The sequence below is a fragment of the Sinocyclocheilus rhinocerous genome, unplaced genomic scaffold, assembly GCF_001515625.1.
Source record: "Sinocyclocheilus rhinocerous isolate Xijiao unplaced genomic scaffold, SAMN03320098_v1.1 scaffold798, whole genome shotgun sequence".
Taxonomy (NCBI): Eukaryota; Metazoa; Chordata; class Actinopteri; order Cypriniformes; family Cyprinidae; genus Sinocyclocheilus; species Sinocyclocheilus rhinocerous.
In genome coordinates, this window is record NW_015635037.1 from 832,898 (window position 1) to 857,632 (window position 24,735).

The window sequence follows — 24,735 nt, forward strand, 5'->3', positions numbered from 1 at the left end:
ACAATAAAATAAAACTTTGACAGAGGTGAAAGACTGCAAAGAGGTAGCTCAAAAACGACTGCTGCTTAAAAATCATTTTTCGATAGTATACTAGTACAAATGCTTTTCCTGTAGAAGGATCAGAGCACATTAGGATACACAGATGTATGTTGCAGTTTGTATGTGTGTGTGTGTGTGGGGGGGGGAGTGTGTGCCATCTGTCTTGCAGTCGTGTGGTGCTGCTTTTATATGTGTGTTTTTCAGTGAGTGACAGCATGTGCTGGTGTATTGTCATGGTCAGACTCTTTGTTACTCACCCTCTTTATTAGATGGCAAAGGTCAACAGGTCTTGCTCCCATCTGGAGCTGTGTCAGGGCGGCTTTCACTTCAGTCTGCACCAATCAGACGGCACAACAAAAGGGCGGCACCTGTCTGAAGAGAGTGAATGAGCAAGTTCTGTTTATTTGTAAAAACATGGTGGACAAGAGTACATAAAGTGCACTTTTGTACGACTAGGGTCTGTGTAGTTGGATCATTTGTTATTTGGATGTTACCAAATAAAGAAAACAGCAACTTGATTGTCATTTATTAGTAGACAGTTCAGCTTCAGGTTTTGTTAGACGTGAACCAGTGCATTTTTATATCATGTATAGCCTGCCATCTTGTGGTTACGTCTAAAATACGCAGGTTTGTCTTTACCGATAAAAATGGGATTAGTTAGTGTTTGGCGTTTAGTATTTGGACTACATGAACTATTACTTTAAAACTAAGTAATAAAAAGTACTAAAACTATAGGCCCTTCAGCATAAACCTATATTATAACCGCTATAATTTCTGAGGAGTTTCCCCTCCTTCACCACTAGTTGGAGCCAAAGCGCAACACTAAATGTCACTGTCAAATCGAAAAGATCCTGTATACAATACTGTAGGCCTAGTCTTTGTTTCTCTGTGTGTTTTGTGCAGGAGGTAAGGAGTAAAAGTAAAGTTTGTGCCAATGTGTTTTGTGGAGCTGGGAGAGAATGTGCTGTGACAGAGAAAGGAGAACCAAGCTGTCTGTGTATTGAGGTGAGTCATTATTGTATTCAGCCACACATTCACTGGGACTCCGAGAAAAACAAAACAAAAAACACATATACATGCTGCCTTTCCCACCAGGGTTGCCAGATCTGCTTTACAAAACTAGTACTAAAGTTGGCCAATGATCAATTGAACCAACTACCATAACTCTAAATGCCATTTCCATACCTAAAATATATATTTTACCCTTGATCTCGAAAATTAATGTATAGTAGTAATAGTTTTTATAAAGGAGCTCATAGGAGTTCATAAAAGCCCTTTCCTGACAAAATGGCTTTACTCTGTCTCCTTTCTTTCTTTCTTTCTTTCTCTGGAAAAATATATACATACATAATACAGAATAAGTTTTTCAATGCAAGCATTTCAGTTAAGCATTATTTATGCAATATGTTAAAATTTCAACTTTAATATTAATTAAATAAATAAATACAGTAACCAACAAACCTGCAGGAACAGTTTACAAGTAGAACCAGAGAATTGGCAACCCTGTTTCCCACTGTGGCATTATCGCCCACATTTTCCCCTTACTGTTTTATAAACAAACTAGGTGTTTTACATGGCTAGACTAGGTTTTCACTTTTGGCCATCAAGTGGTGACCCAACAAGTAGCTTACCAAAATATTTTATCATACACAAGTAAACAAAAATGTCCTTAAAATCAGACAATTTTTTTAAAAAGACCATGAACTGCAACATCCCAACAATATGGAAAATAAATAACATTAAAACATGACAGGAAAACACACACACACACTTGAATGTATAAATGACAACAGAATTGTAACTTACCATCCTGCAACAAACATTGGATCAGATATTGTCGGCTATTAGTTTTAGTTAAAATTAAAATAACAGGTGAATTGTATTGGACACACAGCCTTTAAACAACTAAACATGAAATTAGTTTTTACTTTTTACCTTTTTAAAAGTTTATTTATTTATTTGCTATCCAAATATGCACATAGATAATTGTCATATTCTTTTTTGTCATTTTTCAGTTATAACAGACCCGTGATCCATTTTCTTTGATTCAACATCCACTAGTTGAGAACAACTGAAATAAATGACATGGATATCTTGAATGTACACTTATTTCACTGTGTGTCTGTGTCTTGATCAGCAATGTAAACCCCATAAGCGTCCAGTTTGTGGCAGTACTGGGAAGACGTACCGTAATCACTGTGAGCTGCATCGTGATGCCTGTCTCACCGGACTCAAATTTCAGGTTGCCCATGATGGACATTGTGAAGGTAAGTGTGTATGTGCTCTCCATTTAACAGGTTTATAGTGTTTTCTTTAAAGGGGTCATATGATGCTGCTAAAAAGAACATTATTTTGTGTATTTGGTGTAATGAAATGTGTTTATGCGGTTTAAGGTTAAAAAAACACATTATTTTCCACATACTGTACATTATTGTTTCTCTTCTATGCCCCGCCTTTCTGAAACGCGAGGTGTGCTCTGATTGGCCAGCTATCCAGTGCGTTGTGATTGGCCGAATACCTCAAGCGTGTGACGGAAATGTTACACCCCTCACCATACTGTGATGCCCTGTTTGTCCGGAGCGATGAGACAAAAACATTAAAACCATTACAAACGAGGCATTTGTTGCATCCAGTGGGGACATAATTACTGATTATAATGACTTATACTGTCTTTTTACGCGTTGCGTTGCATCGCGCCGCGTAAACATAAAACCATGTCTGCATTTGTGATCGGAGAAATTACAAACAACAAGCCCTACTCTACACTGCCCAAAAAACTCGCTTTAAATATATAAAATATAAAAACTCTTTAAATATAAAAAACGTACTTACAGTCTGTGAGTCAGAACAGCCGGCATTGTAGTCTACTCTACCAGGATCAGGAAACAGTCCATAAAAATTCCATAAAATGCGCTGGACACATCTGAATATTTGGGTTGAAGTGTTCTGGAACAGTGTTGTAAATACAACTTAACCACTGATTTCTAGTCGTGTCCATTTTTGGAAGGCCAAACAAAGTAGTTTCGCTTTCACAACGAAAAACATGGTGGCCTAGCGTGAGCGGGAGCTGCGGCCTAGAGTGAGCTGAGGCCGGGCTAGAGTGAGCAGAGGCGGCGGGGGTTGAGAACGGCGCGGCCGGTGGATCTGACGAAGGAGCGGCAAGCACATGTGACAACCCCGGGCTTCGTCCATGGTGAAAGCCGATCCGGCGATCCACAGCACTAAGTTGATGTATTCCCTCAGCGACCAGCACGGATCAGCTCTAGGCATGACGAAGCGGATATCGTCCTCTTTTGGAAGACCAAACAAAGTAGTTTTGCTTTCACAACGAAGCACACAGCGTCTTCAGGACATGGCGGCAGCGGCAACAATACTACAGTGAGAATAAAAGTTACGCCTTCTTTCTTTGCGTGAACATTTGGGCGGCGTTATGCAAATCTTCCCACATAGTGAGGTAGATATGTGGGGGCGTGTTAGAACGAGCCGTTTTAGGTAGGCGTGGCTGACTCTTAACTTTTATAAAGAATATCTCTTTGGATTTGAGACTTTAGTCTTTGCAACTTTACAGATCTTCTTTATGCACCAAGAGCTTGTAACACTCCAAAGAGAAAGGAAAAATTGAAATCGCATCATATGACCCCTTTAATAGCTAGTGTCCACATAGCATAACATAGTTGCATTCATGGAATACTACAATACACATAACAAACCTTTCCATTTCAATGACGAGTATGTGTAGATGCTTCACCACAAACCACTATCATAGATGTTAATAGGAAATGTCATTGTAGCCTAGGAATTTAAATAATTGCAGCCATTTCCTCTCAGAAATGTCACTACAATTGGCCACATTTGAATACATAAATATGCAAGAAGAAAAAGCATCTCCTGTTTTCAGTTGTTGATGAAACTCACTGACCTGGTTTCTGTCTCTTCTCGTTTAGAGAAAAAATTGGAAAAAGTCACCAACAGCCCAAGTAAGTAAACACACATCTTTTAGGTTGAGAACTGAGTATCATTCAATATCTTATTAAAAATTTGGAATTATGCTTTTTTATTGTTAGAGTCTACCATATAACATTCAATACTCAGGTGTTTTTACTGAGCAGTTTTGTTTGGACAGAATGAAATATGTGATATAGGACTTAAAATGACTAATATAGTAGATAGTGATTGAAAACAAAGGATTATATTTTCATTTTAATCTTTATCTATTCCAATGGGGTCTGACTGGGCCAAAGATGGTGGTCAATATGTTTTGAAAAGGCATAAAGTTACTTAGTTTTCAGATGTATAGTGCAATTGTAACATGTTGGGCCTATTTGTCCTGTTTGTTTGATTATTTAGTTGTTTGTTACCTTACGGACCGCAATGAGTTGAGGAGTCGTGTGATTGAATGGCTGCAGTCTGAGGCGGAGCCTGACGGCTGGTTTTCTAAAGGATCCAACTTCTCAGATGTCCTCCTCAAATACTTCCAGGTTTGTATGTGTGTGTGTGTGTATCAACATATTGATTCATTGAACACAATGCATTTGTCTTCAGAAATGCCGGTGTATCTCACACTTTTATTTAATGCTGTTCGTGTTTCAACAGAACTATGATAATGGAGATGCTCAGCTGGATTCAACAGAATTCTTGAAGTTCATTCAACATAATGACACTGCAATAAATGTCACGTCTCCTTATGCTGAGGAGGAGAACAACCGCCTACTCAGGTCATAATGCTTGCATAATGTTGCATAATGCTTAAGAAATCATGCTATAATATGCTGATTTGTGACCCTGGAGCACAAAACCAGTCTTACGTCGCTTGGGTATATTTGTAGCAATAGCCAAAAATACATTGTATGGGTCAAAATGATCTATTTTTCTTTTATGCCAAAAATCATTAGGACATTAAGTAAAGATCATGTTCCATGAAGATATTTTGTAAATTTCCTACCGTAAATATATCAAAACTTAATTTTTGATTAGTAATATGCATTGCTAAGAACTTCATTTGGACAACTTTAAAGGCGATTTTCTCAATATTTTGATTTTTTTGCACCCTCAGATTCCAGATTTTCAATGAAAATTTTCAACCATACATCAATGGAAAGCTTATTTATTCAGCTTTCAGATGATGTATAAATCTCAATTTCAAAACATTGACCCTTATGACTTGTTTTGTGGTCCAGGGTCACATTTGATTTTGGTAGCCAAAATAAAGTGAGTAGTATTTTTCATTAGTTAGTTTTTCATTAAGTCCCATGTGAGTATAGATCATTTTAACCATATTTTTTGGGGGATAAATGGCTTTTACGGTGGAAAACGTGTACCTTCATTTTAGTTTAGTTTAATAATACATCTATAAAAAAAATCTCACATTCATTCAAATATATAATGTTCATAATAGGCATACTCTATCAAGTTTATAATGTCCTCTTGCCCTTGTTGGTTCATCTCCATCTTATATGACTCACAGTCATGTTTTTTTTATTTTTATCATTTGACCTGCACAAATCAGATGAACTGATGAAAGTGTGTCATTTGTAGATAGAGACAGTTTACGGTTGTGAGGTTTATTAACCTGAACACTTTCTTTATACTCGGCACTATCTGTGTCAATACTTTTATCAGTTCTTCTTTACAGCCGCTTCTGATCATTTCTATCTGAACATTCTGAAAATCTTCTTGATAACTGATATATCTCTGGGCTAGTCTATAAAACGTAATGATTATGACCTCACTGTCCTCTGACCGAAGCACAAAGCAAGTCTTTCAGTAGCTTACAATTTAATCTCACAAAACAAAACAAGATATTGGCATCATATACAGCTTGTTTTTACTTTGTGCATTCAGCATTTAAGTTGTATTTTTATTTTGGTCAATAAAAATGGGCACAATAAACATCATTTAGTAAATCTGATAAAGACCCCACGAGATTCACCGCTGTGACTGTTCCAGTGGTCTTCCGACCGATATGAGTTCTTCAAAAGGTCAGTGCTGATACTGATATCTACAGATGAGGGTGTTCAATGGCCAATGTATATATGTAACACAGTTTGTAGGTTGTAATACAAATGCGGAATTGCTTGGCTGTTTAACACAATATTTCAGTACATAGTCCATTACTGTCCAATCTGTAACACATTTTAAGATGGAAGTCCTTTTTCCTTTGTAAGCTCCCTCTGTGAGATATTTCATAGGCATTGTAATGCTTTGGAATTTGAATTGAATTAGGATTGAATGTAGAACGCTTAATAGAGAGGAAAAATAATTGGAGCGTATTCTTATAATTTTGTGAACGATCAAATCCCTTGACGGCTAGAAAGCAGACATGCTATCTTATTGCAAACCACTGTTATACTGCTGTTCAAAAGTTTGAGGGTAGTATGTTTTTTTTTTAAAGAAATGTATACTTTTATTCAGCAAGGATGCATGAAATTGATCAAAAGTGATAGTAAAGACATTTATATGGTTACAAAAGATTCCCATTTCAAATAAACGCTGCTATTTTGAACTTTGTATTCATCAAGAAAGTATCGCAGTTTCAACAAAAATTAATTAAGCAGCACAACTGCTTTCAAAATTGATAGAAATAATGGAAATGAGCAGCAAATTCGCATATGTGACCCTGGACCACAAAACCAGTCATAAGGGTCAATTTTTCGAAATTGAGATTTATACATCATCTGAAAGCTGAATAAATAAGCTATTGGTGTATAGTTTGTTAGGATAGGACAATATTTGAAAATCTGGAATCTGAGGGTGCATGTGATACTGAAGACTGCTCTGAATTCTGCTTTGCCATCACTGTTTGCAAAAATATTTTAAAATCTTCCTGATCCCAATCTTTTAAACATTAGTGTACGTTGTACATTCTGTAATGTCCTTTACCAGGAAAGAGAACCACGGAGAGCTATTATATGAAACTAAAATAATGCTGAGAATTTTATTTTAAATGGTAACTAGTTATTCCAGTAGCAATTTTGGATGATTGCGTCCATGAAAATGATTTTAATGAAGAAAAATATTGCACTGAAAAATGCAATAAAATATTAAAGGCAGTGGTGACTGTGTGTTCTGCAGGAGTCTGTGTGTGGATGCCCTCATTGAGCTGTCTGATGAGAATGCCGACTGGAAACTGAGCTTTGATGAGTTCTTAAACTGCCTCAGGCCTGGATTCAATCCTCCAGAGAGGAGTAAGATCTACAACCACTCGTTCCACTTTCTAGTATAATACATCTATAGACCTGTGTATGAACATATAGCCTGCATAATATGTAGTGAGTGCTGTTACATGCTTTTAGAGTGTGCCTTAGAGGACGAGACGTACGAGGATGGTGCTGAGACTCAGATGGAATGTAACCGCTGCATTTGTGCCTGCGGGAACTGGGTCTGCACTGCTGTTATTTGTGATGGTGAGCTAAAACCTGGGATATTGCTGCTGTTTTTTCTGCAGCTGGGGTTGAGGCTGGGATTTGGAGAGCAAAGCTGGATGAAATGAGATTTTTTTCTCTCTTTACAGGTTCAAATAAGTTACCTGCGCTTGAGGAAATGGAGGGAAATGATCAGGAGATGACGGAGGAGGAGTGGACTCGGCGAGTGGCCGAACTGAATAAACATCAGGTTGGGACTGAGTGTAATGTTCGAAACCATCATGTACTGCGTAAAGGGCACTACTTTGGATGTGATGGGATGTGCATTTTCCCTAACATACCATGCTGAAACTTTCCTTCCTGACGTCTGTTTTGTTTGGCTGGGTCTTCATGGACCTAAAAGCAAATAAAATGTGTGACTTTTGAACTGTTTTCCCCCCATAGGAAACCACTAAAGAGGTTTGAGGAGTAATTCAGGAGGTGGGATGAACTTTTGCCCAGATTTCGGCTTCAATCAACCTGTGTTTGAATGGAAAGAGAGAGAAAGTTTCATTTGTTTAGTTTATTATATTAATTATTGATGTATTCAAAGGTGTGTTCTCTTCTGGTATTTGATATAGTCTTTCTTTTTTTTATTTGTATGGGACTATAAAAGAGTCTGTATGATTTGTACCTGTTGTGTAAATTACTGCAAACCTTTTTGTAATAGTATTTTTATACATTCAGTGTCATTTTAATGCTTCTATAAGGCAGTGTATTCATTTTTACCGTAAAGTTAACAGAAAATATGAAAATATGTTTTGTATAAAGACCATTAACATCAACAAGATTTTTGCATAGTGAAATAATTATAAATTGTATCACAATTTTGATGATTGTAATATGACATACAGTATTTTATGTACAGTGTACAATTTACTTCACCTTTCAAAAAGGGGGGGTTGGATAATGTCAACAGGAATCCCTCATTATTTTGTGATGACTTTGCATTAATAAAATCAGAATTAATTCAGAACATAAAACTGGTCAGGTTGATCTGTTTGTTAATTTTGGCCATTTTTTTCAGCTGGTTGGGCTTGAGGATATTTTAAACCGGCTAAGACCAGCTTAAACCAGCAAACCAGCTTAGGTTGGTTTAAACAGGGTTTTTGTTTTCAGCAGGGAAATACTACAGCTATTTATAAATCATCTATGTGGTGTATTAATCTTAATTGGCAATCAATCAATAAAACTATAAAGCAATAATCTTAAAATAAAGGGCCAAGTTTAATCGAGTAATGGGCATGTCTGATAGTTCTGTGTACAGTATATATTGCCATTATTGTGCAATCAAAATTATTATTACTTAGACTTAGATAATTTCTACTTTAATTTACTGTAACATTTTCTTTTTTTCTTGTAGTATAAAATATGACTAGGCTACATGTTTTATAACTAAACAAACTGTTATGACTTAAGTATAATCCCTGGCTCATGCCGATAAAAAGAGTAAGCCTGTTGAATGTCAACAGGTTTTCATGTAAAAGGCACTAACTACACGTGCGACAGTGTTGCCAGATTGGAAATGTCCAAATACTGTACCAGAAGCTCACAATTTATCGTATTTGGAAGTAGGGCCGTGCGATATATATCGTCTGCGATAATATCGTAATTGTTGTTTTAACAATGTGCGATTTGACATTACAGAGTGCACGCATAGGCCTACATTACGTGAAGTCTAGATTAGTGCTCGTACACATTTAGAGTGCGTACTTCACTGCATGATTCAGTCTATTAAAATGCATTTAGAATGATCACAAATTCAAGACATGGGGGCAGAAAATGTATACATTTACAACTTCATATAGTTAATCAATAGAGTGCCGTTTTACTCCAAATATTACCATGATTACAAATATGATATTTATTTTTTTACAACAGTTCAATAAACAAGAAGTTAATTAAGAGACTTACGTTTTAAACACCATATTGCCTGTTTTTGTGCTATTTCGCCAACAAAAATAATTCCAAACACAGCCACAGCACTCTTTTGCGTCTCTGAGGCTGCGTTCCAGTTCACTTTTAGACACGCACTGGCGAACTTCCCTAAGCATTTTGAAGTGCTTTCCACTTCGTCAAGTGGATAAGGGAAGTTTACATGGACATACCCTCGACCCCTCGATTTTGACCGAGGGAGCGAGTCTGCTTCATATGCACACTTCAGGCCGCTCCATAGACCACAATGCAACACGATTGCGACGTCATCACAGATCGCGTTTAATTTATCCCCACCCCAAACAACTCTATAATATGTAAATGATTTTTTAAAAACATTTATAACAGCCCAAACATACCTATATACATATAGAATGCTGCAACAAACAAATTCATAAGGGAAAAAATTTAAACAATAAACCAACCCCATAGCTGATTCTAAGTGATCAAGGGCTTAGGACGTTCCAGTTCAGCCCATTCCAAGGGTTCTGCCAGAAGCCGGCACTCATGCAACGTAATCAATGACGTACATCCGAGTAAACGAGACGGAGGGAAGTTTGCGAGTGAAGGGCATAAAAAAATGGACTGGAAGGCAGCCTGAGCAACATGACGGTGATTCGTTCCTGAATGAATCAACCGTTTAAAGATTCGGTTCAGTCGCAATGACTCATTAACAGTCACTTGCTGCCACCTATTGGAGGTTTGAATTTCACATTCAAAGTATCTTTTATTATTTAAATGATTTCAAATATCAGTATTCAACGTTTTACGTTTAATATATCAAAACATTATTGATGCATTTGTAATTGCAGGTTAATTGCAGGCATGTCCTGCATTAAACAGTGAGTAAATACATATAAATGCCACTTCAGATGCAGCTTCTGTGTTGATTTCATCTGCTTGGTAACAGCCCAAATGTCTTATTATTCTAATTCACTGTTTAAATGTAAGACTTTAAAAAAAATGGCTTTATAAAGGTAAAAATGCTCATAATATGTAAAAATCAGTTTAAACTTATTGGAAAACACACAGAATATGAAGAATATCAAAAACCTTAGGAGTCAGCTTAATGACCTTAAGGTACCTGCACCATAACAAACTCAGCAAAATATAGTCGTCGTTATTGATAAAATCCCAGAAAATATCGAGATATTTTTTGTCAATATCGCACACCCCTATTTGGAAGAAAATTATCTTACACAAGACTAACTTTATCTAGACTAACAACTTTTTGACACGACCTGCAAATTACCACAATAGATAAATAACTAGGCATACCTTACACCGTATCTAGGACTCTAGGAAGCGAGCAGGGCGGTGCCGCGCAACAAATATTGATATTGATATGATATTTTTCTTACAAAAACGCATCGATTCACTACAAAAGGCCTTTATTCACCTCCCGGGGCCATGTGAGGCACGTTTTAATATGGATGGATGCACTTTATTTGACTACTTTTGGATTGTTGAACAAAAACACCCGCCCTGCAGCTTGGAAGAGCAAGGAACATTTTTTAATATAACTCCGACTGGATTCGTTTAAAAGAAGAAAGTCATATACACCTACGATGCTTAGAGGGTGAGTAAAACATGGACTCATTTTCATTTTTGGGTGAACTAACCCTTTAAATGATGTGCGATCTACCAGCATTGCCTTTTGCGATCGACCTATTGGACACCCCAGATGTGCACAAGCCCATTTAAAGTGTCTGTAATGAGACTATTTGTGTACGAGTATAGAAGCCCTATGATTAGCTACAACTGCCATCATTTGAAGTGTCACAAAATTCTGAAATTATCGTACATTATGGGATTATAATTTTTTTCATTATTGATCGTACATCGTACAGAGGTCAAAGTTATCGAACAAATACGATAATTATCGTACGTCTGGCAACACCGACGTGCAGGGTCGCATAAGAGCCTTATAGTCATGTTTGGCCCCTGGATGACCAATCACTGACTGCAGGAGGCGTTCCGCGTGACACATGCTCACGCTCCAGTACAGATAAAACCAAAGTCTTCGGTCAGGACTCAGGAGCGCCCTTCGCACAGCTGCAGTTTAGTCACTTTAGTCAAAGGGGATCATCTATATAATATGTGTATGGATTATAACTCAAGACAAGAATTCCGAGGCGATAACTTTTTAGATTGTTGCACCATTAAAAAGTGTGATCCTTTGCTTTATTGTATTCCTATTTTATTATTTTGCTGTACTAATTAGTCCATATGGCTCGTTTCCCAAGCATGGACGACAAGTGTTCTGTTTTATATTTATCGCGTCTGCATCTGGACGACTTGAGCTTGGATCATCTCACGGACAGTAAAAGACAACAAATCCAGCAGCTACATCTCACTTACAATCGTTTATCGTTTCTTCCAAATGCCGTTTGTTTTTTGTCCAACCTGGAATACCTGGATATCAGCAATAATGCGCTCACAGTCATACCAGATGACATTATGCGCCTAACAAACCTAAAGACGTTTGTAGCAAAGAACAATCTTCTGGATGAGTCCTCGTTCCCTAAGGAGTTCGAACGCATGCAGGTAGAGACTCTGAATCTGAGTGGGAACAGGTTTGAGGACATTCCCATGCAGTTTCTCAAAATGACCACACTACAATCCCTGTCACTTGGAGGAAACAGATTGAAGAATATCCCTGCAGAAATAGAGAACCTGACCAGGTATGAGTTTGTTTCTTTGTCCAGATATGAACCATCTCTTAATACAAAGACCCAAATTACAAAATAATAAATCAATAAATAAAATAAAAAACCCTGATTATTCTGATCAATTATTATAAATACATGTATATTAATAACAATAAATGCACAAAAAATAATGGAGGCATTTTCTATGATATATCTATTTCATAATACCATGGTAATACCACTGTGCGAGTGCGAGCCATTACTGTAAGATCAAGAAGATGAAAAGAAGAAACTGCTCTGACTTTTCAACCAGGTTTCAAACTCTGGAAAAAAAAATCGAATTAGTCTTTATTTTTGTATTTGTTCTTTTAATTTTAGTTCAAGTTTTAGTATTTTTATTGTGTGTTTTTGCTATTTTAATTAATGTTTTTTAAATATATGATTTTTATGATTTTTTCAGTTTTACTTATTTTACTACATCACACTAAATGAAAATGACAAATGTTGCTTTGGCAACAATAAAAATAAAAATATTAAAAAATATAAAAATGTAATATTTAGTTAAAATGGATTGTTTTTATTTATTTATTTATTTAATTTCAGCTAAGATTTATTTTATTTTAAGTTAATTATTGTATTGTAGTTATAGTTAACTGTAATAACCCTAACATAGATACGCTGCTTTAGACCATATACTGTATCTCTTGAAGGCTGTTGAGATCCTTGTACAGATTTGCATCTGGCCTGGATCAGTGTTACAAAACTAGACAGTAGTTGAATGCATTCCATGGCCTGGGGTTGGTTGGTGGGGCTTATGGGTAAAAGACTAACCAACAGAATGGGAGAACTGCTTAAGTACTCTATGGCAAATAATTAAACATGACATAACAGTCTGTTTACTCTTAAGTTAATGATCTCTCGTTTCATTCAAACCTAGAAAGTTAAAATGAGGATCTTCCTGTTTCATCATTGCATTGCTAAATTCTGTATTTACAGTAGATGAACTCTGAACTTCCCACTGTTGGTGTGTTTTTATCCTTATTGTATGATTGCTCACCTCTACATTACAGTAATTCCGCTTTAGCTTTTCCCATATTAATATTCACATTTAAAAACAGGCACATTCTCATTCAGGCTTTTTTTAAAAGATTTAAACACACCCCCTTTGGCAAGATGAGAAATTAGTATTTGGTGCAATTTTCCAGGTAGTAAATCTGCTCAAATTTGTTTGGTCAATTTGTAGGAGTATGTTAGCATACTGTATAGCTAGCCTTAAAGCTAACACAAACTAAAAGATACAAAACTTTGATTTTAATGTCATGGGTCTTCAACTTCTGACCTCTGTTATGTGATGCTACAGTCTAGAGATGCTGTATTTGGGAGGAAACCTCATCTCCTCCATCCCACCTGAGGTGGCTAACCTCACCAGTCTGAGATACCTGGTTCTATGTGACAATCGCATCCAAAGCATACCGGCCCAGCTCAACAAGTGAGATCTTTTGTTACTTACTGTATGTTGTAAAGTCAGAGAAGTTATGTGATTTTTTTAATGGTATCATCTGATTTCTGTCCTTGCAGACTACACTCCCTGCTCTCTCTCAGTCTCCACAACAACCTGCTGACCTTCCTCCCTCGTGAGATCCTCAGCCTCGTCCATTTGCAGGAGCTCAGTCTGCGTGGAAACCCTCTTGTTGTGCGCTTCATCAAGGATATGACCTACGACCCTCCATCCCTGATGGAGCTGGCAGGACGCACCATCAAGTCCCAGAACCTCCCGTTCAGCTCATGTGACCTACCGTCCAATCTGATCCATTATTTAAACCTGGCTAGCGAATGTCCCAACCCAAAGTGTGCAGGTAGGGGAGGACAATAAGGCTGTATAATCTGTGAAAAAGAGACATATTTAGGATAACAGTAAAAAATAATCTATATCCTGTGAGGACAACCTTGCTTTAGACAGCATCATGCATTAATTAAAGGAATATTCTGGGTTCAGTACCAGTTACCTCAACTAATGGGATTTGTGGTATAATGTTGATTACTTCATCTTGTCCCTCATTCATCAAAAAAGGGCAACAATTGGTGTTACACTGTTACAGCTTGAGGCTGTCTACACTGGACGCTTAAAAGCAGACGTTCCAAATCCATTAGTCCTGTTGTCGGAAGTAGCGCAAGTGCTTGGAAGTGCATGTGAAACAAAGCTGTGAAAATTGATATAACTTTACACAGAAAAGATTAGTATACTATGACACCAAAAGAGAACTTTCAAAAAAAAGAAAGAAATCAGACTATTGCACACAAATAAGAAAAAGTTTGCACGAGCATGTGAAGCCTCTGCATACTTATGTGAAACATTCGCATGCTTATGTGAAATTTTCGTGTTTGCACAATGAATTTTCCATGCTAGTAATTTTTTCTTTTCTTGTTCGCATGCAAAAGTCAATGGATATTTTATTTTTGCAAAGGTTCCTTTAGGGGCTCTGTAAAGTTTTTTTTGTCATGCTAAAATCGTGTTAACGTGCACAAGTTTGCGACTAAATTGCTGAAAGTAAGAATTTTAATATTTACAGATTGAACCCATTCACTCCAAAATGTGTGCTTTTTTTTTTACAAAAAGGAGGGAATTTTTGTGGTAATCAACACAATTGACCCTTCACAAAGACCCGCCCCCTTTAGTTACTGTTGCTATGTCCGACAAGCCATGGCGCTCTCACGCAACACATCATGTTCTCACGCAGTGAAATATATTTTGCGGAGCAAATAGAAAACTGACAACACGTCAACAGACAAGACAGAGCAGGCTACTTTAGGTATGTAACAAAGTCTCAGCTTTCAAATTTTGTCATTTCCTAAGAAATTCTCACAATAAATAAAGTTTTGTGGCTCTTTAACGTGTCGTGACAGATCACTGTAGCGCCTCAGTTCAAGCAGCATGTGAACTGATCATCTCTTCCTCTTTACTAGTTATTTTATGAAATAAACATGAATGAACATCAGAAGGCATCTTGTTTCAACCGTGGAAATACGTCTATATGCACAATTTTTCAAGTTCAAGTCCACCAACGTTAATATACTCCCGTCTGGTTTGTTTGTTGGAAAAAAGGGCAGATTTGGCGTTATGATTGGTCAGATCACCTGTCAATCAAACTCCATGCGAAGGGTCAATTGCTGTTGACGGATTCTGTTGATGATTCTGAACTAAAAACTTGATAGGTTGACAAAGTTGCAGATTTTTATTGTTGTCTTTGACATGTTGAATATTTGTCCACCTCTTCACATTTCTCTATATCTCTCCCATCATGCCCTCTAGGTGTTTATTTTGACTCTTGTGTGAGGCACATCAAGTTTGTGGATTTCTGTGGGAAGTACCGCCTGCCGCTCATGCATTACCTCTGTTCGCCGCAGTGTTCCTCTCCCTGCAGCTCAAACCCACAGAGCGACGCGGAGTTTACTAGTTATTTTATGAAATAAATATGAATGAACATCAGAAGGCATCTTGTTTCAACCGTGGAAAGACGTCTATATGCACAATTTTTCAAGTTCAAGTCCACCAACGTTAATATACTCCCCTGTCTGGTTTGTTTGTTGGAAAAAAGGGCAGATTTGGCGTTATGATTGGTCAGATCACCTGTCAATCAAACTCCATGCGAAGGGTCAATTGCTGTTGACGGATTCTGTTGATGATTCTGAACTAAAAACTTGATAGGTTGACAAAGTTGCAGATTTTTATTGTTGTCTTTGACATGTTGAATATTTGTCCACCTCTTCACATTTCTCTATATCTCTCCCATCATGCCCTCTAGGTGTTTATTTTGACTCTTGTGTGAGGCACATCAAGTTTGTGGATTTCTGTGGGAAGTACCGCCTGCCGCTCATGCATTACCTCTGTTCGCCGCAGTGTTCCTCTCCCTGCAGCTCAAACCCACAGAGCGACGCGGAGTCAGAGGAGGAGAACAGCGTCCCTGCAGACAGGCTCCAGCGGGTACTGCTGGGATAGGACAAACCTCCAACAGAGACAGTTACCTGCCACAGGATTTCCATTTAATGCTTAATTTCATGTTTTCGTAGGCCTATAAAATGTTAAAAACACTTTGACTCAAAAGAGTTGGGTTTTAGAACTGTTTTAGTGACTCAACATAAAAGCAATGGCTATTTAGTTTAGTTCTTTTATGGTGTTTTTAACTGTTTTTTTGTAATTCGCCTTTTGTGTTCCATGGAGAACAAAAGCAAACTGGTTTGAAATTTCATGAGGGTGAGTAAATAACTGAACTATTCCTACTAATGTTGCTGATAAGGCATCTGAAAACTTTGGCATCTTGCCTAAAACAGTATGTCGAGTAGGCCAGCTTGACACAGACCAGTCCTACATGCAATCAGAGAACAAGCTGAATGCTTTGCACTTCTGGAAAATGTGATCAATACGTGAACAGTTACTCTTTGACCTCTTCTTTGTATTGACTGTTAATCTGCCCTAACTTTTCTGTTCAAAGGTCAGGTTATGGACTATGATGGCTACATCACACAATTCGAAAATGTATAGAAAGCTATCATCCATGACACAACCTTGAAAATAGTTTTTTTGGGTATTTTGTCTTATTTTCAGAAGTTTGGCTACAGCGATTGGGTTTCAGATCAGTATTAAATGGTTTACTGTCTCTAAAAGAGCTCATAGTGGCCTTATAGCTAATAAAACAGATATTATACTCCTCGATGATAACTTATCTCTTGTGTGTGTGTTTCTTCTGAGCACAGTTATTATTTGAGTCAGTCTGACTATTTGATCATACGGTGATGATTATTTTAATGGTATTGCATAATGTGTATGACTTTGAGAGTTTTGGGTCAGCGAGTTCATATCAATATCTGACCAGGGGCGTGTCCAGGATTTTATTCTTGGGGTGGCAAAGAGGGGGCAAGAGCAGAATGAGGGGTGGCAACTATAGATCAGTGTTTGTACTCCCCATATATTCTGTATATTCAACACCAGTGTTGGGGAGTAACTAATTACATGTAACGGAATTACGTAATTTAATTACAAAATAAATGTAAGTGCAATCTGTTACAGTTACTGAGAAAAAAAAGTGTAATTAAATTAGCTTAGTTAATGAATGTGTTATTTTCTTTCCTTTAAGTAAGTGTGCATTAAACGATTCAAAGGTTATCAGAATTAAAAGTTAAATCTGTCATTGCAGCTGTGTGAATTTTGTTTGGAAGGATGAAATGATAGTAGGCTACATTTTCGTCAGTTATTTGATCGGTTATTAAATCAGATACATAGAAGCACAGTAAAAATGCATTTGTGAGAGCGCGATTACGTGTAAATTAGTCCTGCCTGTTTTGTGGACACGCCACTATATCTGACAGCTGCATTTATGGCCAATTTATATGCACTCTTCTCCCATCAGATGCAGCTATCACTCTTATTGCAAATACCAGTCTTTTAGCACTGTTTACGATCTTACAGTGACCTGACACAGGTTGCGACACCTCTGCTGAGACGAGGAGGAAACTGTCCATCTCTCTCTCTGGAATAACGGGACAGTTTTTTTTTACAAAGGAATCTCAAAGGTAGGATGAGTCAGCACTTCTCTCAGCTTTGCAGGTCTGACTCAGCACATTTCAAAACACATAAACGGGTTTAGAGAATTGAAATAAGAAAAAGAGTTAGTTTCTAGAACCACCCTGCTGTAAAAAACAAAAAAGTCCCCCTGGTCTGATAGCTGGTTTTAAAGGGGGCTTGGGCACTGGCTTGGCCAGATTGGGGGACAGATAGCTTAAACCAGCAAGCTTGTCAGAAAGAAAGAGATCTCTAGCCCATATTTCAAGACTCTTGTGGATGGTAAACACTAAAAAGGAGAAACAATCTGAAAATGTAATCTTACTTCACAGTGTTTTAAAAGACCCAAGTGTAATGCTCTGTAAAGTATTCTTTTAAGGTTCTTCACTATAAGGCTGTTTGAGAACATCAAAGTTATTGATGAGGTTTTATTAGATCAAAAGGACAGGTAAGGCACCGTCATCCATCACTCCCTGGTGGTCTAGTGGTTAGGATTCGGCGCTCTCACCGCCGCGGCCCGGGTTCGATTCCCGGTCAGGGAATACAAGTTTTACCATAAGCTATTCACTCATCCTGGAAACGAGATCTAACCATACTTTGAAAACTCAGTGTAAACCGATGTTTTGTAAAAAATGCGTAATTCTAACCATTTGTGACTTCTTGTTATAAACTTTGGAGCTCTTCCGTCGAGAACATGTGCTTTCTCTAGATACATGGCACCATCGCCTGGTCACCCGTTTACTGTTTGCACATATGCGAGCCTATGATTTTTTTCTCCCCCACAATCCGTTTTCCAGATAATAACATTATTTGGTTAAAAACTTAAGTAAACAAACAAACAAACAAACAAATAAAAATAAACGTTTAACAAATAGTAACATATTTTACAGCTTTACTTTTTATTTTTTAATATATTGATGAACTTCTTTAAAATTAAAAACAAAGGCTTATTTCCCCTGTATTCACATTTATGTACACTAAATTTAGTTAACAGAAGTAGCAATAGTTACTGCTTGGTCACCTTCCTTGAGCGTCCTGTCACGTATCCTCCTAATTAATATTCATGAGCTTAGCGTAGCTCTTTCGTATATGCGCAGTGAGTCAACTGCGCAGAGAGCGGAAAAACACAAACATGACTCCTTGCGTTCATCAGGCTCCAGCATTATTTATTTCCTGCTGCTGCGTCATTTAGTAAAACAAGTTAAGTTTAATCAAGATCACTCCAGAAGCGCTGAGATTTGCTGTGTTTATGCTTCTCTTAGTTTTCGGTGCTTAACTTTGTAGTGTCACAGTGAGGTCCGATGGCAGTGAATCCCGGAGATGCTGATGCTGATGAGCTGCCGTCTATGCTGTGGGGTCTGGACCCCGTCTTCTCCGCATACTCGAGACTCTACATCACTGACATCCTACTGATGAAAGAGTCCAGACAAGTACCTGGTAACGTAAAATCAAGCAGTTAACCCCTGGCCCCTTTGATTTTGTTTACTGGATTTGTCTTTAACTACACGGGAATAAAAATACTACAGCACTTTTCTAAACTCTCTTCTAAACACCTGTAGTCCCGCAACCTGTTGTTTTGCATAAGCGGGAAAGTGTTCCAATTATTTTTCAGCTACTTGTTTGTTTGTTAGGTGCTGTTTTTAAATAATAATGTATAGATAAGAATCTGTTCTTATACTGTTGCCAGAAAGCTCCCATATTTGACATGTGCATGTGATGTTTTGTAGGTGCTTATTTCTACAAGACTCACCCAATCTTCAAGGTGGATGTACTGGGGACGGTTGTTTACAAGCGGGAGAGAGAAGATTTCTACTGCTATGGGGGTCTGGAAAAATGTGTTTTTTATTTATTTATTTTAATATTTCAACATTAAAGTGTAAACATTTTAGTGTTGCCTTATTAGGTCTATATTTTGTTTAAAAAATAAATAAAACAATAAATATAAATATAGTAGTAAAATATAGTTACAGTAATTAAACATAATAAAATGTAAAATAAATTATAGTTAAAAATATAGTTAAAAATAATAATAAAAAAATCTGTTATCAAATAGATCACAACAAAAATGAGTGGTTGTCAGTGTCAAGTTGGAAATTTTATTTGTTCCTCCATAAACTTTAGCACTTGACTAGTAATTTTGCTTTTGGTTGTGTGTTATCTTGCCCTGGGAACCAAAAAATGGGCACTTGTTGCACCTGGACTTACCTTTCTTGTCTGTTCTCCTTCAACACACAGTGGATGATAGTACTGGTGTCATAAACTGTCTTTGTTGGAAAGATGAGAAATGTAGTGATCAAGGAGGATCAACTAAATGTAAGTTATGAAAACTCTGACACAACATTAGTACCATTAAGTAAATATTTAATCACCAAAAAAAAAAACTATAGAAAATATATGTAATGGACATTAATCCATTATAAGTACTAATCCAGTGCTAATGTTAATATAGCTAGAGATCCTAGCGGATCCTCCAGAGGATTTAACATTGAAGATGAACTCAAACGGCTGACGGAGGCTGAACAGAAGAGCACTGTGCTGGAGATCGGAGACCTGCTGAGGGTACGAGGAACCGTCAAAACCTCCAGGGATGCGAGGGAGATCAGCGCCACCTCCTTCTGTGAGTCAAATGTTCAGGGATTCAGATTCTATTCTGACACATAATTAGTTTGTTTAATTAGTTAGATTGAGCCTGTTTGTAAAACAGATGGACTCAGTTATAATTATTTTTCTGTAATCATCACTCTGTGTGTAGATAAAGTAAATGACCCTGTGATGGCGGTGCATATATCGCGTATGCTGGAAATGCCTCAGCTGTACAGAAAGTGCTATGATCAGCCGTTCCAGAAGACAGGAGATGACCTGGGCGGCACAGAGTGAGTCAGACAGAAAGATTGTGATATCTTAGATCTTGCACTGCAGTGACTTTAACCTAATTCTGTTACAGGGAAAAATGTATGCATATATTGAATATGCATGATAAAAATATGCATGATAAAAAAAAAAAATATATATATATATATATATATTATGAACCTTTTTGCACAGACGGTAAGGAAGTTATTGAAATCATAACTTCGAATATGTGAATATGGATGCTGATGAGCCGCAGTCTATGCTGTGGGGTCTGGACCCCGTCTTCTCCGCATACTCGAGACTCTACATCACTGACATCCTACTGATGAAAGAGTCCAGACAAGTACCTGGTAACGTAAAATCAAGCAGTTAACCCCTGGCCCCTTTGATTTTGTTTACTGGATTTGTCTTTAACTACACGGGAATAAAAATACTACAGCACTTTTCTAAACTCTCTTCTAAACACCTGTAGTCCCGCAACCTGTTGTTTTGCATAAGCGGGAAAGTGTTCCAATTATTTTTCAGCTACTTGTTTGTTTGTTAGGTGCTGTTTTTAAATAATAATGTATAGATAAGAATCTGTTCTTATACTGTTGCCAGAAAGCTCCCATATTTGACATGTGCATGTGATGTTTTGTAGGTGCTTATTTCTACAAGACTCACCCAATCTTCAAGGTGGATGTACTGGGGACGGTTGTTTACAAGCGGGAGAGAGAAGATTTCTACTGCTATGGGGGTCTGGAAAAATGTGTTTTTTATTTATTTATTTTAATATTTCAACATTAAAGTGTAAACATTTTAGTGTTGCCTTATTAGGTCTATATTTTGTTTAAAAAATAAATAAAACAATAAATATAAATATAGTAGTAAAATATAGTTACAGTAATTAAACATAATAAAATGTAAAATAAATTATAGTTAAAAATATAGTTAAAAATAATAATAAAAAAATCTGTTATCAAATAGATCACAACAAAAATGAGTGGTTGTCAGTGTCAAGTTGGAAATTTTATTTGTTCCTCCATAAACTTTAGCACTTGACTAGTAATTTTGCTTTTGGTTGTGTGTTATCTTGCCCTGGGAACCAAAAAATGGGCACTTGTTGCACCTGGACTTACCTTTCTTGTCTGTTCTCCTTCAACACACAGTGGATGATAGTACTGGTGTCATAAACTGTCTTTGTTGGAAAGATGAGAAATGTAGTGATCAAGGAGGATCAACTAAATGTAAGTTATGAAAACTCTGACACAACATTAGTACCATTAAGTAAATATTTAATCACCAAAAAAAAAAACTATAGAAAATATATGTAATGGACATTAATCCATTATAAGTACTAATCCAGTGCTAATGTTAATATAGCTAGAGATCCTAGCGGATCCTCCAGAGGATTTAACATTGAAGATGAACTCAAACGGCTGACGGAGGCTGAACAGAAGAGCACTGTGCTGGAGATCGGAGACCTGCTGAGGGTACGAGGAACCGTCAAAACCTCCAGGGATGCGAGGGAGATCAGCGCCACCTCCTTCTGTGAGTCAAATGTTCAGGGATTCAGATTCTATTCTGACACATAATTAGTTTGTTTAATTAGTTAGATTGAGCCTGTTTGTAAAACAGATGGACTCAGTTATAATTATTTTTCTGTAATCATCACTCTGTGTGTAGATAAAGTAAATGACCCTGTGATGGCGGTGCATATATCGCGTATGCTGGAAATGCCTCAGCTGTACAGAAAGTGCTATGATCAGCCGTTCCAGAAGACAGGAGATGACCTGGGCGGCACAGAGTGAGTCAGACAGAAAGATTGTGATATCTTAGATCTTGCACTGCAGTGACTTTAACCTAATTCTGTTACAGGGAAAAATGTATGCATATATTGAATATGCATGATAAAAATATGCATGATAAAAAAAAAAAATATATATATATATATATATATTAACACTGGTAAATAAAGCGAAATATTATCATGTACAAACAATAAACACAATACCTAGCCTATAGGCTATTTTGAACGGTTTCAGAAGAAAACAAGAATGAAAAATATAAGTTGCTAAACAAGCCAAAATGAATTAGGCTAATTCAATGCGAAACTGAAAGCAAACGGCGTTCTCGCGCAGCCTACCTCTCTCATTCGGCATTAATCCATTAAATGTGTCCATATTTGCGATGTATTTGAATGCTTTATGTAATCCAAGCTTACTTAACGCACTTAAAAAACATCCTCGTCACATGAGCAAATGTGTGTTTGGCCCGAGCTCAGGCTGATCGACACGGATTGTACTACGCAGTAGGCTACGCACTATTTAAATTAACCAGTGTATCTATGTTTGGTTGACTGTATTTTATTCTGATAATGAACAGGCTGCAACGTTTGCAATGCTGTATGTGTGTGCGTGAGGCGCCGGCGCGATCGAACAGCGGAAACAAACAACAAAAAAATACTCTGTTATTTTTGGTCATACAGATCATTTGAAACTGCAATGTGTTTACTTTATTTCTGTCATCTCGGTTTCCTTTCCCTGGACTTTCGTAGAGCGCCGCGCCACACAAATAGCATATGAACCAAACTCAGCAACATAGCCTATCTCTCAGTCTTTTCCTTTCGTTTTGTTAATCTGTTAATTAGGCTATTTAAGTCAAATATTTCGCATATTCATTCATTTTATATATACACTATGATTTAATAAAAACAGATTTTATTTTTAGTTAAACTTAATTTTTGTTGCTCGTCCGCCGTCTTTTTCTCTTCTCCGACCCCGCAGCTCTCTCTCCGATAGCTTAGTGTTAGTGGCACCAGTCTAGGTGTTTCCAGGTTTTACTCGTGCTATTTCTCCATGTTGAGAGTTTGGTGTTGCACATATTGCACCTGACTATGCATTCTTATCCTTTTCTCTGATGAACTGAAGATAACAGGAGTGTGTCCATCTCACAAATGTAGAATCCGTCTCTGCAGTCATCTCAACCATCTAATTCCAGCAACAGAAGATAGACAAACTATTTTACCCGCGGAATTTTTTCTCTGGTGCTGTTTTGCTGTGTTGGTAAATTCACCACTTAATTTTGAGTTAAAATATGTTGTTGTAACTTGCGTTACTGAGATTGTAACGAGTAATAATATTACCCAAATTTGATTAGTAATGCGTTATATTACTGCGTTACAGCAAAAAGTAATATACTACTGTAATATTATTACTTTTGTAATGCGTTACTCCCAACACTGGTTGCAGCCTTATGTTAAACTGCTTTAAATGACTTTTTTCCCCCACATCAATCTCCACTCCATACACCATAATGACAAAGCAAATAACAGGTTTTTAACATCTTTGCAAATTTATTAAAGATAAAAAACTTTAATGATTCCATTGCATAAGTATTCATACCCTTACCTGTTGAAGTTGAAATTTAGCTCAGGAGCATTCATTTTGCTTGTAAATGTTACCACTCCTGTTATCCTGTGGCAAATTCAATTGAATGGGTATGATTTGGAAAGGCACACATGTCTTAATAAAAGGTCTAACAGCTGAAAATGCATATTAGAGCAAAGACCAAGCCCTGAGGTCAAAACACTGCCTGTAGAGCTCAGAGACGGGATTGCATCAAGCCACACATCTTGGGAAGAGTTCGGAAAAAAATTCTGCTGAAGGTTCACAGAAGCATGTAGCCTCCATTATCCATAATGGAAGACGTTTGGAACAACCAGGACTCTTCGTAGAGCTGGCCTCCTGGCCAAACTGAGCAATTGATGGAGAAGGGCTTTGGTTAGAGTGGTGACCAATAACCTGATGGTCACTCTAGTTGAACTCCATGATCATATGTGGAGACAGGAGAAACCTACAGAAGGACAAACATCACTGCAGCACTCCACCAATCTTTATGCTGGTGTGGCCAGATGCAATCTTCTCCTCAGTGAAGACACATGAAAACACACTTGGAATTTGCAAAAAAGCACCTAAAGGACCCGCAGACTGTGAGAAATAAAATTCTCTGGTCTGATGAACCTCAATTCCAAGCATCATGTTTGAAGGAAACCAGTTGGAATTTGCAAAAAAAGCAGCTAAAGGACCTCAGACTGTGAGAAACAAGATTTTCTGGTCTGATGAACCTCAATTCCAAGCATCATGTTTGAAGGAACCCAGGCACTGCTCATCACCTGAAGAGTACCACCCCAAAAGTAAAGTGTGCTGGTAGCAGCCTCATGCTGTGGGGCTGTTTTTCAGGGGCAGGGACCGAAGGACTCGTCAGAGTAGAAGAGAAGCTCAATGCACCAAAATATAGAGATAGTCTTAATGAAAACCCA

At 37.3% G+C, this 24,735-nt stretch overlaps 4 protein-coding genes, 1 long non-coding RNA gene and 1 other non-coding gene across 7 annotated transcripts in view; 5 read left to right on the top strand and 1 right to left on the bottom strand.

Annotated features, from left to right (window-relative positions):
• LOC107746304 (follistatin-related protein 1-like) overlaps window positions 1-8,083 on the top strand; it is a 17,938-nt gene extending 9,855 nt beyond the window's left edge. Inside the window, exons 3-11 of the mRNA XM_016560446.1 lie at window positions 943-1,044; window positions 2,177-2,306; window positions 3,984-4,016; window positions 4,387-4,517; window positions 4,633-4,754; window positions 7,111-7,223; window positions 7,332-7,442; window positions 7,550-7,650; window positions 7,845-8,083. Of these exons, the coding sequence (XP_016415932.1) occupies window positions 943-1,044; window positions 2,177-2,306; window positions 3,984-4,016; window positions 4,387-4,517; window positions 4,633-4,754; window positions 7,111-7,223; window positions 7,332-7,442; window positions 7,550-7,650; window positions 7,845-7,865 (864 nt within the window). The 3' untranslated portion in view covers window positions 7,866-8,083. The remainder of the gene's footprint in view (window positions 1-942; window positions 1,045-2,176; window positions 2,307-3,983; window positions 4,017-4,386; window positions 4,518-4,632; window positions 4,755-7,110; window positions 7,224-7,331; window positions 7,443-7,549; window positions 7,651-7,844) is intronic.
• A 3,342-nt stretch (window positions 8,084-11,425) lies between these two features.
• LOC107746289 (leucine-rich repeat-containing protein 58-like) lies at window positions 11,426-16,663 on the top strand. 2 transcript variants are annotated; one of them, XM_016560432.1, is made up of 5 exons: window positions 11,426-12,058; window positions 13,386-13,514; window positions 13,604-13,881; window positions 15,336-15,472; window positions 15,966-16,663. In XM_016560432.1, exons 1-5 carry the CDS (start codon window positions 11,604-11,606, stop codon window positions 16,020-16,022), a joined length of 1,056 nt encoding a protein of 351 aa, XP_016415918.1. In that variant the 5' UTR covers window positions 11,426-11,603; the 3' UTR covers window positions 16,023-16,663. The 2 variants fall into 2 exon arrangements, with proteins under 2 accessions (XP_016415918.1, XP_016415919.1); XM_016560433.1 differs by lacking the exon at window positions 15,336-15,472 and having other exon boundaries at window positions 15,829-16,661.
• LOC107746290 (uncharacterized) lies at window positions 16,609-17,520 on the bottom strand. Its single transcript, XR_001640677.1, has 2 exons — window positions 17,378-17,520; window positions 16,609-16,888 (listed from the first exon to the last, which is right to left on the bottom strand). It is a non-coding gene; the product is annotated as an uncharacterized LOC107746290 (long non-coding RNA).
• A 532-nt stretch (window positions 17,521-18,052) lies between these two features.
• On the top strand, window positions 18,053-18,124 carry trnae-cuc (transfer RNA glutamic acid (anticodon CUC)). The gene has a single exon. It is a non-coding gene; the product is annotated as a tRNA-Glu (tRNA).
• Window positions 18,125-18,707: 583 nt separating this feature from the next.
• LOC107746305 (CST complex subunit STN1-like) lies at window positions 18,708-20,459 on the top strand. The gene is made up of 5 exons (XM_016560447.1): window positions 18,708-19,019; window positions 19,310-19,405; window positions 19,818-19,895; window positions 20,032-20,199; window positions 20,335-20,459. Exons 1-5 carry the CDS (start codon window positions 18,884-18,886, stop codon window positions 20,457-20,459), a joined length of 603 nt encoding a protein of 200 aa, XP_016415933.1. The 5' UTR covers window positions 18,708-18,883.
• Window positions 20,460-20,643: 184 nt separating this feature from the next.
• LOC107746306 (CST complex subunit STN1-like) overlaps window positions 20,644-24,735 on the top strand; it is a 7,417-nt gene continuing 3,325 nt past the window's right edge. Inside the window, exons 1-5 of the mRNA XM_016560448.1 lie at window positions 20,644-20,785; window positions 21,076-21,171; window positions 21,584-21,661; window positions 21,798-21,965; window positions 22,101-22,221. Coding sequence (XP_016415934.1) covers window positions 20,671-20,785; window positions 21,076-21,171; window positions 21,584-21,661; window positions 21,798-21,965; window positions 22,101-22,221 — 578 coding nt within the window. The 5' untranslated portion in view covers window positions 20,644-20,670. The remainder of the gene's footprint in view (window positions 20,786-21,075; window positions 21,172-21,583; window positions 21,662-21,797; window positions 21,966-22,100; window positions 22,222-24,735) is intronic.